This window comes from Carassius gibelio, chromosome A16, assembly GCF_023724105.1.
Source record: "Carassius gibelio isolate Cgi1373 ecotype wild population from Czech Republic chromosome A16, carGib1.2-hapl.c, whole genome shotgun sequence".
Taxonomy (NCBI): Eukaryota; Metazoa; Chordata; class Actinopteri; order Cypriniformes; family Cyprinidae; genus Carassius; species Carassius gibelio.
Window position 1 is genome coordinate 20635573 of NC_068386.1, and position 17207 is coordinate 20652779.

General features: G+C 35.3%; 1 protein-coding gene across 1 annotated transcript in view; it reads left to right on the forward strand.

Moving 5' to 3' along the window:
* Window positions 1-8302, forward strand: part of sall3a (spalt-like transcription factor 3a) — a 13737-nt gene extending 5435 nt beyond the window's left edge. Inside the window, exons 2-4 of the mRNA XM_052617533.1 lie at window positions 1-2182; window positions 3615-3940; window positions 7843-8302. The exon at window positions 1-2182 is cut by the window's left edge and continues 935 nt beyond it. Coding sequence (XP_052473493.1) covers window positions 1-2182; window positions 3615-3940; window positions 7843-8274 — 2940 coding nt within the window. The 3' untranslated portion in view covers window positions 8275-8302. The remainder of the gene's footprint in view (window positions 2183-3614; window positions 3941-7842) is intronic.
* Window positions 8303-17207: the final 8905 nt, after the last annotated feature.

The window sequence follows — 17207 nt, forward strand, 5'->3', positions numbered from 1 at the left end:
AGTTCTGAGATGAAAAACAATATCAAAATTAATTCCTTATATCCATCAACCAGTAATGTGGTTCCTTCTCAAATGCCACCATGCTCAGAGTCGACTGGCAGCAATAGCTGCACCACTAGTAGCACAGGAACTGGGGGTGAAATAAGTTGTGGTATTTCACTTCCAAAAAACACACCTAGTCCTCTGACACAGACTCATGGAAGATCGCTAAAATCCCCCTCCAGCATTCCTCTTGTACCTCACAGCTCATCCAGCAGTGTTATCTTCCCTAATCCTCTAGCCAGTATTGCAGCCACAACAAATGCTCTTGATCCTCTTTCCGCCCTAATGAAGCATCACAAAGGAAAGCCCCCAAATGTCTCTCTATTTGACACCAAAACCAGTTCAGAAGATCCCTTCTTCAAACACAAGTGCAGATTTTGTTCCAAAGTGTTTGGAAGTGACAGTGCCCTGCAAATTCATCTTCGTTCCCATACTGGTGAAAGGCCTTTCAAATGCAACATTTGTGGTAATCGCTTCTCCACAAAGGGTAACTTGAAGGTCCATTTTCAGAGACACAAAGAAAAGTATCCTCACATTCAAATGAACCCCTATCCAGTACCCGAGTATTTGGACAATATTCCAACTAGCTCAGGTATACCTTATGGCATGTCATTGCCCCCGGAAAAACCTGTTACCACATGGCTGGACAGCAAACCTGTTTTGTCTACAATCCCAACGTCAATAGCACTGCAACTCCCTCCAACAATACCCAGTATTATAGGAAGCTATGGGGATTCAACTAGTTTTACCCCTTTAAGTAGGTCACCTCAAAGGCCATCACCACCATCAAGTGAGTGCACATCTATATCTCCTAATCACCTCATTGGTGAGGCAAGTATTGCACACATTTCCAGTTCACCACAGCCTAGTATGGCGAGTGACACACCACCAATTCTTAAACGTGAAGCCCTTCATTTAGCACCCATCTCCACCACCAGGCCTGAAGAAACCAGCATATTGACTACTTCCATATCCCAAGTGATTCCTACAACCACAGTTACAACCACAACTAGCACCAGAACACAGATCACAGACTCAGCAAATACTCCCTCTGTTGTCTCTCATTCATCCCTTCAAACGGTTTCCAGTCAGTTTAAGTTTCCTTTTGGTGGCCTCCTGGACTCTATGCAAACATCAGAGACCTCTAAACTACAGCAGTTGGTGGAAAATATTGATAAAAAGATGACAGACCCCAACCAATGTGTCATCTGTCATCGTGTGCTTAGTTGTCAGAGTGCTCTAAAGATGCATTATCGCATCCATACAGGAGAAAGACCCTTTAAATGTAAAATATGTGGTCGTGCTTTCACAACCAAGGGTAATTTGAAAACACACTTTGGGGTTCACAGATCAAAGCCTCCTCTCCGGGTACAGCACTCTTGTCCCATATGCCAAAAAAAGTTTACTAATGCAGTTGTTCTGCAGCAACACATCCGCATGCATATGGGTGGACATATTCCAAACACACCCCAACCTGAGAGTTTTCTGGACATGGATAGAGATCTTTCATTTGATGAAACGAACTTAGATACCATGAGCAGTTATGACGAAGAGCTAATTGATGAGATGGACCAAGCAATAGAAGATGAAACAGGTCATAAAGGAGGGAATGTGGACTCACCCAAAAAACATTTATCCACACAGATTTCTCCAAGCACTTCACCCCCAACCTCTCCTTTATCTAGCATTGTTGGTTTGGAAAAGGAAATTAAGCTTACTGACTCAACAGTTAAAACAACCAATTCTTTCAGCCTGATGCCTCCAGAAAATGTGAGGGGAACAGATAGGAAAAATGAAGACATGTTTAAGAATGATTCATCTTCCACTGTAAGAGACTTGGAGAATCATAGTGTTGGGAGTCCAGCACAATCTGAATCATCTGGCTCTATGCAGGCTCTGTCTCCTACTTGTAGTCAGTGTGAGAGTCATCGCTCCAAGTCCCCTACCCAGTCAAATAACAGTGAGGGCGAAGCTCTACATCTTCCTTCAGGGAATGCAACAGTGAAGTCTGAACAGCCAGATACCCCTTCTCCTGTATCAGAAAACACCGGCGCATTAGATCTCACTGCTGCACAGCACACTAGGTCATTTGTCCAAGACGAGAATCCCTTCAGTCTGCTGTTCCTTGGAAAAGACAGAGGTAGTCGTATATATTTGTAAACAGATGTGTATGTATATATATATATATATTAGGGGTGTAACGGTTCACAAAATTCACGGTTCGGTTTGATACGATACACTGATGTCACGGTTCGGTATGTTTTAGATAGAGCAAAATGTAAAAACATCTCAACTTTTCAGAATGCTGCAAGCGCACCGCAGGTCATGTGACAAGAACTAACCAATCAGCTTCATCCTTTCCCGTAACAACGTTGAAAACTCAGCCAAGATGAAGGAACAGCTGATCATAGTTGTATATGGATTCCAATTTTGAAATAAATTTAGTAGCATAGCTACTGCAAGCGATTTTTAGAGCTGCAAATCCATTTATCCTTTGCTGAAATTTCCGCGTCTCATGGAGAGAGCACGTCATTGTTGCTTAGCAAAGACAGACGCCTCATGAGCGCTTCTGCCCGAGCGCTTTGGAAAGGAGGAGAAAGCGGTGCGACTTGCGTTTTCCACGCGTTTTTAGGCACGATATGTGAACGGCCCCTAAGGCGCTCGCTCACTCAGCACGCGCTGAAGGCTCGTTGCAAAATGTCTAATGCATTTAACAGACCAGATCGTCTTTTCCCAGATACTGACACAATAAGGTGATGTCGGCGTAAATGAGTTAACATGTTTCAAGTATTCCCGCTGGTGTTTTTTTTTTTTTTTTTGTATTCCCGCTGGTGTACCCTATTGTCATGTAGCAGATGCGACATACCGTTGTTTTTTATCCACCACTCTCTTGCCATCACCATTATAGCTTAAAGGGAATCCAAAGTGCACCCAAACACCAGAACTGTTGGTTATTGGAGGATCTTCTATTTCTGGTCTGTTAAACGCATTGGCCATTTTGCAACGAGCCTTCAGCGCGTACTGAGTGAGCGAGCGCCTGACTGAGTAGCCTAACATAAACATATAACTATAAGTTGGTGTTTTTTTCTTCTTCGTGAGTGTCAGGGGCGTTGCCTGTTACGTCGTTTGGGTTACTGGGCTACCTTGTTGAACGCATATCATAATATTTCTCTTTTTTTTTTTTTTCAAATATAATTAATTAGTCCAACGAACCGTTCGGTATACATAATGCGTACCGAACCGAAAGCCTTGTACCAAACGGTTTAATACGAATACGCTTATCGTTACACCCCTAATATATATATATATATACATATATATATATATATATATATATATATATATATATATATATATATATATATATTCACACACACACAGTTAATTAACTATAATAGTTACATTTAAGTAGTTATAATATTTAAATATAATAGTTAAATAATACTTATATTTTACATATTGTTAAAGCTTGTATATTCAAATTCAAATAATTTGTTTTTTTTTAATCCTGTGTTTTATTTGTTTTTTTTATTATAATGTTTTGTTTGTTTGTTTGTTTGTTTGTTTTTTAGGTATAAGTATTGTGAGCTCAGAGCCAAGCACAGTCAGATTTGAGAATGGACACAATAAACCACTGGCTATGTGTGAGGTGCCCCACTTACCAGTTGGCCCCCAGATACTTACCACAACCTCTCAGACAACAAAAAGCCCCAATCTTACACCGATGCTGGCATCCCCTCCACCTCGGCGGACCCCCAAACAGCATAACTGCACATCTTGTGGGAAGAATTTTTCATCAGCTAGTGCTCTTCAGATCCATGAGCGCACTCACACAGGAGAAAAACCATTTGGCTGTTCCATCTGTGGCAGAGCCTTCACCACAAAGGGAAATCTGAAGGTATGGTTAAAATACATTTAGCCTATATTATTTTATATTTGTTGTATTACTATAGAAATATATTTGTTTGCAGTGGTGGACAGTAATTATTTTTAAAGTATATTTTTCCACTTTATCAGAGTATTTTTATTTCGTGAAACTTTTATTTCACTCCATTACAAAGCATAGTATTTAACATTTTACTCCACTACATTTCTTAAAAACACGTAATTCCTCAATATTTTGAACTGGAGAACACTCAATGTTCTGTCATGAAACTCTAGATGGCGCAGGCGATAGGTTTTAACTCAGTCTGATATAATTACATCTTCATTCACAAGGCACAACTGATTGGTTTCTCTTAGCAGCTAATTAGCTTGCTGCTCAACATTCAAATACTTCGCTAATGCTTGCTGTAACAGTTGCAGTGTGCATCAGAAACCCTCCGCCTTCTCCAGCTCCACCTCCACCTAGATCTGCTACAGGGTAATTTCATGTTTGCTATACACAGGGGTTATTTCATACATTATATGTGCATACATTATTCCTACATGCTCACAGGAACATGTCTGTGGATGTATTGGTAGTAGCAATCTCTGTACTTGCTCTTCCACAGCAGCAGCAGTGTAGCAGATTTATTCTGCCAAGACATTAAAATTGCCATCCATAATGCTTTATTAAACTCTCCCAGAGTTATAATGACAGAAATCAAATATAATAGAATGGATGATATGATTCCTGATAAATGTACAAATTAATTACTGTTAAAACATCTATATTGTAATTATTGAATTTGTACAATTGCAGAATATGTTAACTCATTAGAGGAAAAGCACAGAAGGTATGTAGGCACTGAACCATATTGAACCTCTGGAACAATATTGTATTTGTATTGACTTTATTATTATTATTCATATTGCCTGTGAACATTCTGGAAAGATATTTTTCTAAATTTCTCCCACAGCCCTTATTGGATCTTCATCTGAAAAATGTTATGAAACGTTTTTAGCAATTCTTTAGCATATTGACAGATGGTGGTACACCCAGGAATGACCATAACACAGCCCTTCACTGTGAGCAAAGACCAAGATGAGAGAAGCTATAGGCCTAAGTACAGATGCTCAGCAAAGACCTTGACAACTATACAAACCCTTGGCAATTATCCCTACGTATAGCTTTGAACATATCATGCCTGGACCAGCTGGGACCAAAAAGCAGTTTTATTAAGAAGGATGTTCATCGTCAGTGGCATTCACAGACCACTGAAGGGGCAGGGGATAAATTGTGTTACCTTTGATCAATGTTGAACTGACTCAAGCTGAATAATTAACTGAAATTAGCTGAAAAATCTGAATGGCATTGTTGCCTTTTGCAAACTTAACTGACTTAATCTAAATAATGACACTAGTTAGGGGTTCAAGCCCATAGCGCCAAGGATCAGCATTCCCCATCTAAAAGTGATCAGACAGACCAAACCATAAATCAGAGAGACTTGAAACTTGGAGGCATGGTAGTACTCAAACAATCTATAACGTCAACAAGGCTCACCCCAATCATCCTGATGGTGGTGCTACAGCGATCAAAAATTCATAATAATTAATAAAAGTCCTAAACTGTTAGTCGCAGGCTCAAGTGTCTGAATAAAAACACATACCTTGGATGCCTATTGAAACCTATTGAATTGAATTTTTTTTTTTAAACCTACTTTTGAGAACGAATTTTTAGCATTTTGTTTTTTTGCACAATCAGAGCCAAACAATTGCATAAAGATTCTCTGGAGAGTGAATATCAATAATTATTTATAAAAAAGTTAACCTTTGCGATGGGATGCCAAAACGTTTGTAAAAGGCTATTTTTACTAAATGCCTATAATTCTTGAATGGAAGTAAATATTTTCACCAACCTCAAACTATGTAAGAGCTCAATTTGAGGTCACAGTAAATGACTTTTGGGAACTAGTGCTAGTTTTTTTTGCTCAACCTCTTTAAAAACACTGCATCACAATTCTCTGTACTCTCTAGATTAATAATTATCAAAGAAAGTTTTTTAGAAATAAATGTTGAACTTTTCCCTTTGGGTAGCTATAATGTTTTTTTAGAAAAGGGTAAGTCCAAATATACCCAAAAGCAAATAAATACTAATCGAGAAAACAAAACTTCATGAAACTAGGTGAGCACATGCAACAGATACGAGAAGATCTGGCTGCAGACATGCACTTGCACTCTCAGACTTGCATTCTCAGACTTGCAACTCTTAGACACGTGCGCTTCCACTTGCTACATCACTTCCAGTATTTATTTTTATTTTGTTCTATTTTTTATAACTTTTTTTAATACCTCTCAACATTTAACAACAGAAGCCAGGTAGTGAAGACAAGAAAATATTACAATGTCACCTGCAATCGACACAAATTGTGTGTGTTGCCATTGGAGACAAGTTGCTGTGGTGGTGTCTGATAGTGTGAGTGTGAGAATGTAAGTCTGAGAGTGCAAGTGCAAGTCTGCATCAGACACTTTTCAACAGATAATTCTCAAAAAGCATGCAAATTTTTATGGAGCTCAGAACATAGGTGGCACTATAACAGTTAAAAAGGCTATATATATATATTTATATATATATATATATATATATATATATATATATATATATATATATATATATATATATATATATATATATATATATATATATATATATATATATTAGACACACACACACACAGGTGCTGGTTATATAATCATATCAAAAATATATATATTATCAAAAAGTTTATTTCACTAATGCCATTCAAAAATTTAAACTTGTATACCATATTCATTCATTACACAGAATTATATATTTCAAATGTTTATTTCTTTTAATTTTGATGTTTATAGCTGACAACTGAGGGAAATTAAAAAAAATAATAAGCAGTTTTAGTTATGGCTTTAAACCCACTATTCATAAAGTCTTAACTGTGGATTGTCATATAACGCTGTTCATGGAACACGCTGGAGTTGTGAGGAAATGTTTAACAGTCTTTAATCAAGGAAACACTGGGAATAATCCACAAAAGGATCTTGAGCAACACACATAGACAACAAGTAGACCTGACCAACACAAACTGAACATACTGGGGCTATAAAGATAGGATAACGAGGGACAGACATGTGCGGGGAATCAACTAATAATCAAACTAAATAAGGACAGAAAACAGACCAAATAAGGCAAAACAGGAACTGAAACGCTTGACAAATAAGGTCAAATCCTGACAGGGATACAATGTCCTATGAAAATTATGGTCACACTTTATATTAAGTGGCCTTAACTACTATGTACTTGCATGAAAAAAATAAGTACAGTGTACTTTACTGTGTTCATATTGCATTGAAAAACACTTTTGGAAGTTTGGTGGTCTGGGTAGGTTTAAGGGAAGGGATGGGCCAACAATGTAATTATAAATGTTAAAACAAATTAATTGCAATTATTAAATTATTAAATTAAAATTCAATTCAATTACATGCAGGTATTTAAAAAATACAAGTACAATGTAACAACAGGTATGTACACAATAAGTGCATTTTTCCATTGTAATTTAATTGTAAGTACCAGGTAGTTGAGGCCACTTAATATAAAGTGGGATGATTTATTTTAACAGATCTGCCACTAAGGTTCTTGGCACTGTAATTCTCTTTACAGCTATATTTTTACTAATTTTACTAGTTAATAACTTCAAATGAGAATAAATTTACTAAAGCAAGGTAACAAAGTTCTATGTATTTGGTATACATCTATAAAGCAGACTAATTTTACAAAATTATACTTAACCACATACCTAACCACATACCTAAAACCACATCAGAAATGCATATAAGTACAGATTATTTATATATTTTTTTGTTTGTTTGTGATGCATATAAACTGAACTAGCATTCTCATTTCAGGTCCACATGGGAACTCACATGTGGAACAATGCCCCAGCCCGTCGGGGAAGACGACTGTCAGTGGACAATCCGATGGCTCTCCTAGGGGGAGATGCTATAAAATTCAATGAAATGTTTCAGAAGGATCTTGCAGCACGAGCAATCAATGTAGACCCAGGCTTTTGGAATCAGTATGCTGTAGCCATTACCAATGGACTAGCAATGAAAAACAATGAGATCTCTGTCATTCAGAATGGAGGCATTCCATCCCTTCCCATTAGTATAAGTGGTGGTGGCATTCCTGCTGTAGGTGGAATGTCAGGAGGGATGGAGAGGTCTCGCACTGGGAGCGGCCCTCCCCTGACTGGACTTGAGAAGACTAACTTGGAAGTTGGAACTGGTAATCCCTTTTCCAGATTCAGGGAAGAGGACAATGAAATCGGTATTAACTGATGATGTACATCAATAAAAGGATGCAGAAAAAAGGCTAATGAATTAATACAAATTTGGAAAGTAATACTTAATCCAGTTTGAGGTATTTATTGTATTGTACAAATTAAGTCTGATATGCTATTTGGATTTGCAACTGCAGTATTTAGTGTTCTTCAGTCCTACTATACATTCATTCATATAAAAACAAAAAATGTCATTAAAAAAAAAGAAAAAAAAAATGTCTTGAAAGATATGCATGGTCCCTATGGGTTTCTATCAGTTAGTTTTTTTCTGCAGTAGTATTACCATCTGACTTATATATTTGTCAGCTGACATGGGTAAAAACAAAAAAAGATGATCTATTTCTATGTGGACAGATAATGGTTTTTCATTGTACATGAAGGGTGTGGGCGGGGGGGGGGGAATATGGGCATACAATTAGAAATATTTGCTTTTTCATTAATTATCTAGATGCTTGATTAGATAAAAATGGTGTTACTATTTAAATTTTTGCATAAATTTTTCCAGCCATTGTCCTATATTAATGTTCTGTGTCTTAATATTTATTAAATAAATTAAAAGGAGGTGTATGTATATATATATATATATATAAAATATTGTTCTGAGTTTATATTAATTTATTTAATTCCTTTTTTCTTCATTTAAATTACAAATATATATTGAAGTAAACACGGTAGAAATCCCCACTATACCAATGCAATCATAATGAGGAGGTGTTTTTTTTTTTCATATGTTAATGTTAATTTAATATCTAATGTGTAATGTGCTGCACAATGGGACAATCACAAGCCTCTTTTTATCCTTTGTAAAGAAATAAAACAGCCTTATAAAAAACTTTGTGTTAACAGCAAATCTAAGGAGTACAAACAGAACTGGGATATATATTTTGCAACACAACACACACAAAGAAAAGAAAAGAAAAGAAAGAAAGAAAGAAATGTTTTTTTGTGTGTTTGTAAATATACTTTTTAGAGGAATGGTCTTGTTTGTGAGATTGTATTAATGTGGAACTAAGCTATCTATATTTATTTATTTACTTATTTGTTATTTTATTTTATTTATTTATTTTTTCCTTATCACTTGTGAGGTTTGTAACTGTGAGTTCTGCATATAGCACAAAAATATGAGCTTTCTGCCCCCTAATTTCAAGACATTATGTCCAATCAAGCTCAAATAAAATAAGAACAGATTCTGTCTGTTTAATGCTGTCTCTGTTTCTACTTATGACCATTGCTTTTCCATCAAATAATTTTGTTTCACAATTTAAAACAGAGGAAACAAATCAAACAATTTCATCATATTGATTAGAATATTTCTATACCCTAAATTAGTGCACTAGCGAAGCAAGCGAAGATCAAAGGGGAAATATGAAGAATCAATCATAACTAGTTATGATTAATTATAAATATTTAGATTCACTGTAAGTATTTACTTGACCTCTCAGTGTTAACTGTCTGTCAATTCTAAGAATGTAAATTTCCTGGTTAAAGAAAAACTTTCTTACTGTACAATACTACTCAGAGCATGTAGCAAAAATCTGCATGATTAGGGACTTCAGTTATGAACAAACAATGAACAACCTCAAGAATGATACAAATAATAATTTATTAACTACATAAACACTTAAACTTGTCTAACATACACACACACACAAACAAACACATATACGGTTGGCATAGGAAAAAGGGTAAAAGCTTAAGCAGTAAAGAGAAGAGAAATAAAGACATGAAGCTATGGTACAATTTGATATTCAACAGATCTACAGCCTGAAGGAAACATCAGTTTCTCAGTTCAAACCTGAGAAACCTCACACCTTTGTAAAAGGTGCATATGATACTTGATGTACCAATTAATAAGTTTGATACTTGCACATCTCCCGTTTGAAAAAGAGTCCTGATGCACTTTGTTGCTCCAGTTACCAAAACTTGCGTTTATGTTTTCAAAACTAAATAAACCTTTGTTAGTACAATTACTATTCTTATTTAACTTTACTCCTTTTATTTTTCAAAGCTATTGGTTTGTATGCTTTTATATTTTTCAAGTAAGGTTTACTAATTAGAATTTACAAAGTAGTAGGTAAAACATGTTTTATGTTTATTAAACTTATTAAACACCTTTGCTGAAGCATTGTCTGTTTTTTTTTTTTTTTTTTGTCTTAAATTTTACAATATTAAGCCTTAAAAGTCACAAAATCGTTAGTATGTTATTTTAGCCATACTGATGTCTAGAAGGAAAGCCAATTTAGCTGTCCTACTTTCTGTGGAATAAAGTCCTGGTCATGTAATACAGTAGATGCTTTCTGTCTAAACAAAAGGACTTAAATGGTTCCTGGAATAATGTGTTAAATTACCCACCATATTCCTTCCTAAATTAAATATCTTCACTGGACAAAATATTTAGCACTGCATTTTATGCTTGAGCAAGAATAATATATTCATTTAAAATATGAAAAAAATGTCATAAAAACCATTAAATTGAACTTTCTCATGCATATCAACACATTGCTACAACACCAATTTTATGTTTTAAAACAAATTATAAGTAAACTGTTTGTGTTTCTAGGAAATATGACAATAATTTTTTTTGGCATTTAGAACCTTATAAAGAAAGTGTTTGTTTGTTTGTTTGTTTGTTTTAGAAGGTTCTTTCTGCATTTGGCCAATTTGGCCCGTAAATCCCCATTTACATTTATGCATTTAGCAGACACTTATCCAAAGCTACTTACAATGCATTCAGGCAATATTTTTTTGTTTTTTTACCAGTATGTGTCTTCTCTGGGAAATTAACCCACAACCTTTGGCACTGTGAATGCAATGCTCTACCACTAAGCCACAGGAACAACATTTACAAATTTGAGAAAATGTAAAAAAAAAAAAAAAAAAAATTATACATTTGGAATACATTTAGGGTCTCCGTCATTTTCAAACTTGTTCCCCATATAATTTTTTTCTATATGGAATGCAAAGACTTCGGAGATCAATATCTCAAAACTGCTCAGAATGCAGATAGAACCTTATAATTTCAAGGTGATGAATTATTGAGTACTTCTGCCCTGAAAGCAGCACATTCAGTAGAAATAACAATAATATGAATATTGAGTACTCCTGCCGTGAGAGCAGCAATTTGTTCTGTAAAAATAACAGGAATAGGAATATTGAGTACTCCTGCCTTGAGAGCAGCACATAGTTCAGTAAGAAATAACAGTAATATGAATATTGAGTACTCCTCCTCTGAGGGCAGCACTAATGTTAATGCTAACACTAACTGACTGATGAAATGTCACAGAGATTTTGCAACAGTGTTCTGTTGTTGCTTATATCTTCATATCTTTACAGACAATGCGGTAGCATTGATAAAGAAGGTTTTACTCCAGTTACCTCATAAGCAGCTTTTGTGCGACTGACTGATGAAACAGTCAAATGAAAATGCATACTATATGATATTTGATCATCTTTAAAATGAGAGAAATCACTGACATAATTTAGGCTATACTTTGACTTAAAAAAAAAACTTTCAACCATTTAATTTGCAGTTATGAATTAAATGAAGAAAAAAAGAAATAAATCACAACAAGAACAATAGAGTTTTTTATTGTTAACAATTTAAAATATGACAAAATAAATAAAAAATATATAGCTGAAGGATATTTGAAAGTAGTGAAAGCATCTACACTGCATAGCACTGCAATGCAATCGTAAGTCAGTAGTAAATATTAATTATTTTAGGCTACAATGCATGGCATGTGTGTTTCACTTGCTCTGTTCCCATGGACACTTTTAGTTTGATCTAATTCTTGATATCTCCAGCCTAAAACATGTGATTAATCCGAGAGCAGGCATGTGCACAAATAGACAACAAAGGCGGCTTGAGTACCTGCCCTTTTTCTTCCTCGATACAAAGTAAAAAAAAATTGTTGGGAGTATTTTCTTTCCATCTTTTTTTTTTAAATAAATGAATATGTAACTCTGGGTTAATATATTATTAATATTATATATATTTTTTACATTTATCTATTTACTTTTTTTTTTTCTTGTGACAGAAGTGTTTCTATTTTTTTATAAATGAAATGTACCTGTTAAGACATGTCTGTCAAGAATTTGTTTTTGATTTAATGTTATTGGTTAAAAAAAGTGACTTAATACTGCCTAATGTCAAGTAGGGCAACTGTGAATGGCCAGTGAGGATGTCAGTCAAAGGAGTGAGAGACGACTTGGAAAAAAAGAAGTGCGTAGGTGATGTTGTCGGCATGATAACAGAAAATGTGTTAATCAAGCGCAGCGTTTTTTCAGTCAGGCCACGGAGGCAAGGCTGTGAACAGCTGATGCGGTCAGTTGTCAAATCGCTCCAATCACCACCTCTCTCCTATTAGACATGGGACATATATATACGTGACACTACTGCTCGCTAAGTATGCTCAACGGCTCCATACACTAAGAAGGTGTTTGCTTAAAGCTATCAAGATATGGGACTGGTTGCTTGGGAGGTTTATATATTGTCCAGCATCATGTGCTTGTCTTGCCGTGCACAGGAGGGATTCATGCTTTTGCCACATTCGCCGTCATACAGGGTAATAGCACGGGTGTTAGAATCATCGAGATGCTGGAAATTAATGCAGTGTTTTCAGGGTTAATTATATAAGCGCTTGGATTTAAATAATTGCCTTGAATGTCTGCTTGGTATGTTATTCCCTGCTCAGTTCAACTACATGAAAGTGACATTCAGCCAAGTATGGTGACCCATACTCAGAATTTGTGCTCTGCATTTAACCCATCCGAAATGCACACACACAGAGCAGTGAACACACACACACACACACACAAAGATACTTACACACACACACACACAGAAAGAGAGAGAGAGAGAGAGAGAGAGAGGCATACATGCTCCCTCTCCCTCTCTAACTCACACTCGCTCACAAAATGTGTATGGAATGATTATTTTATTTGTTTTACAACATGTATTTCACATATTTTTTGGTAGTTTCGTATTGCTTTTATGTTCAGTGTTCAGAATGCGATTGTAAAAAAAATTAATTTGTTGTAGGCCTATACTTTTACTCCTGTTTATTTCTGGATATTGCTGTTGGTTATTTACACTTTTTTATTTTGTTTACATTCTAAAGTTATTTTTTTATTTTATTTTTTATGCATTTGAATCATTCAAATGTTCAATAATATGCAACTACAGTCTGACTCAGAGTTTTGTCCTTTAGGTGTGACCTAGGTGCCATTTATGAACAGTTGGTCACATCCAGTAAAATGAATGGCTTTCAATGGCCCTCTGCTGGTCAAAACAAGTTATTGCTTAAATACTAATCTCCTTAGTTTTTTCACTAACCTCCAGATGGTAGCATTCTACACATAACACCTAGATCTATATCCAGAAACAGTTTAAATTAAATTTAGATAATAATTTAAGTGATTTTTTCATTAAAAAATGATATTTCACATGCAAGCTAATGGTGTAGTTGTGGATTTGTGTGGTAAATGGGTACAAAAATACTTTAAATCTCCCAAAACACATCATTAATGCATAGTTGAGGAGTAAACAAAAAAAATGATATATTATTTGTATTATTGAAAATGTATATTTTTTCTACAATTATGCTTTCAATTTTGGGGTCATATTGACCCCAAAGACCGGATTGGTAAACAGGAAATTAGGACCTTATGAGGGTTAAGTGGCCTTAACTACTATGTACTTACATTTTAATTAATAATTTAGTACAATGTACTTATTGTGTACATACATGTTTTTACATTGTACTTATATTTAAAAAAAAAACTACATGTAATTACATCTGTATTTAATTTCTGTAATTAAATTTATGATTACACTGTTGACCCATACTTTACACCTTAACCCACCCTTAAACTTACCCATACCTCCAACCCTCTCCCTAACCTTACCCCATCCCACCTCAATAGCAAAAAAAAGTGTTTTACAATACAATATGAACACAATAAGTACATTGTACTTATTTTTATGTAAGTACATAGTAGTTAAGGCCACCTAATATAAAGTGGGACCTAAAAAAATATATATAAAAATTATTTGTGTTTTGGGACGCTGTGAGCACAGAGACTGTGGTGTATAACGTAAGTTTGAAAGCGTTTAGCTTAAATTATTAATATGAATAAACAGTGCTCATAAACGGCTGCTGAGGTTGTATTCTCAAGTGAAGCGAGTTGAGGCCTGGACCCAGAAACCGCGCTTCTTACGTCATCACTTAACAACCGAATACTTTCACCACCATCAAAAGGCAGCAGGTGCATAAATACACTTTTGTTTACTCCATGTAGTTCTGAGAGCTGAGGTGTACATTTTTATTTTACTCAAATACATCAAGGTAAGTGCACAAAGGTCTCTCTCACACACTTTCTCTCTCTCTTTCTCACACACACACACATACACACACAATATAATATGCTGTTATACTCCATATAGCTTCATATACAAGTCAGAATCTAAGCTTTTTTTTTTGCAAAGACCTATCTAAAGGGTTAATGGTCGCACCAAGTGATCAACTGTAAAAATAACAACTGTTACCTCTTCCCAACAGGGAAAACCACCAACAATCAAGAATGCATGCTGATATGGTGTCATGGCTTTGCAATCAGAAAATTTCATTATAATGGAAGTCAATGGGGAAAAAACAGCCACGAACAGTAAATGAGGGAGAAAAAATTCAAATCTTATGCTGCACAAAAACTAAAACTGCATCAAAGCTAATGTTGTTACTAATCTTTGACATGCCCAAGACTGTTATAAAAAGTAAAAAAAAAAATCCAGCCACCACTACTTTTATATTGAAAATAAGTCATTTTGTGTGTTTTTTCCCCCAAATCAGTGACATCATTTATGAACTTGGCAATTAAAGTGTTAAAATCTTGGATTTTTTAAAAAAACATTTGGTAGTTTTGATCAGGACTGAAGTTGATTAACAGATTTATGCAAAGAATTAAAAAAAAAAAAAGTGATACATTTTTACAGCAGTTTAATGGAGTGGATCTCTTCATCCCGAACATAACGAAAGGGTAGTGAATTTGAACAATGCACAAGGGTTAATAAGAGACCTGCAAGAAGGGTATTTTTTTATGTGTATACAGTGGTATAAGTTATCCAAACCGCTAGGGGGAGCTCTTGCCAAGATCTGCTCAAGAATGCATAATATAGCAGTTAATGCAGAGAGCAGATGGTTAACACAGAATTGAGACGCTCCACTTGTGACTGACTTTCTAATGTTATATCTGTCTTACAGGTAAGATTACTTCAGTTCATTACAGGTTAAAGGTGTTCATGAACAGTTATGTTTTGGATTTTGTTGTGTTAAAGGGTTAGTTCGCCCAATTTGCAAAATTATGTCATTAATAACTTACCCTCATGATTTAGTCCGAGAGCTCTCAGTCCCTCCATTGAAGCTGTGTGTACAGTATACTGTCCATGTCCAGAAAGGTAAGAAAAACATCTTCAAAGTAGTCCATGTGACATCAGAGGGTCAGTTAGAATTTTTTGAACCATCGAAAATACATTTTAGTCCAAAAATAGCAAAAACTACGACTTTATTCAGCACTGTCTTCTATTTGAGCTGAGAGCTAAAATATCTTAAACTGTGTTCCAAAGATAAATGGAGGTGTTACTGATTTGGGACGACATGAGGGTGAGTTATTAATGACATAATTTTCATTTTTGGTGATCTAACGCTTTAAGTAAGTTTTGAGCACCAAAACCTGTATTATCATTACTCGTAGATAGAGCATGATAACTAATATTTAGTTATCATTTGAAAAACCTTTACTCACTTTGTGGAGAAAAATTATTTAATTCACTGTAGATGGCTTCAGTGCGTTCCTGCACTCACTTATGGTGCGTCATTATTTACTCATTATTCTTATTATAAACATGGTCAAAACTTTTCCACACTTCAGACTTTGCTTTAGTTGCAGGTGCAACTAATCATCAGAGGCAAGCCAAGCATCTTTCTCGTGCTAATCGAAACCCATCACATGACCACTTGTTTACCTCGCAAACCAGAACGCAAGCCCGAGCCCGGCCCGATCCCAGCCCGAGCCCACGTAAGCTGATATAAATTAAGTCCGAACCCGTCGCGTCCCATCGGGTCCTGTTGGGTTCGGGCAAATATCTTAAGCTCTATAACAGACTCGGGAAATGTGACATAAGGGAACATTTAAGTGTTATGTGTTATATAGAGTAAAAAAGTCTGGCTGGAAAAGAGAATGTATGTACTCTGAAAAGTTTTTAACAGACAAAGGGAATTGTATGGGTTCAAATTAAGTTTAACATGGTTTATTTTGATTTATGGTGCAAAATAGGTGTTCATGTGCTTAAAATACAAACTGTATTTGCAAGTGAATGATTACATTAGTTTGCTGAACAACCATGGTATCCTTTCTCATGTGTAACATAAACTTTATATAGCTAAAACTGTAAATTCTACTTCTTGTTACAAGTATGGTAGAACCATCACTTCTACGACAAAAGACTGCTTTGTAAGTAATATAAATGATTTATCTCAATCCTTAGCACATCCAAAAACTCAGAACAACTTGATGTAAGAGAAACTATGGACTCTCTCTTTTCTAGCATTTTAGATATGGTTGCTCCATTATGCTTAAGGAAGATTAAAGAGCCCGTAAGATGAAAATTCTAAGCTTCCTATCACTGTTTATAAGTCCTGCACATTAGATTTAAATCCATCCAAGGTTAAAAAACATTGTCATTTTGTCAAAATATCATTTGGGGTTAGGTGTCTTGCTCAAGGACACCTCGACACTTGGTCAGGTGGAGCCGGGGATTGAACCACCAACCTTCCGGTTTGTAGACAACCTACATGAACCACTGAGCCACTGCTTTAAAGATAATGACATTTGAATGCATTGTTATTGAGCTGGGTAATATCTACCAGCTTTAAT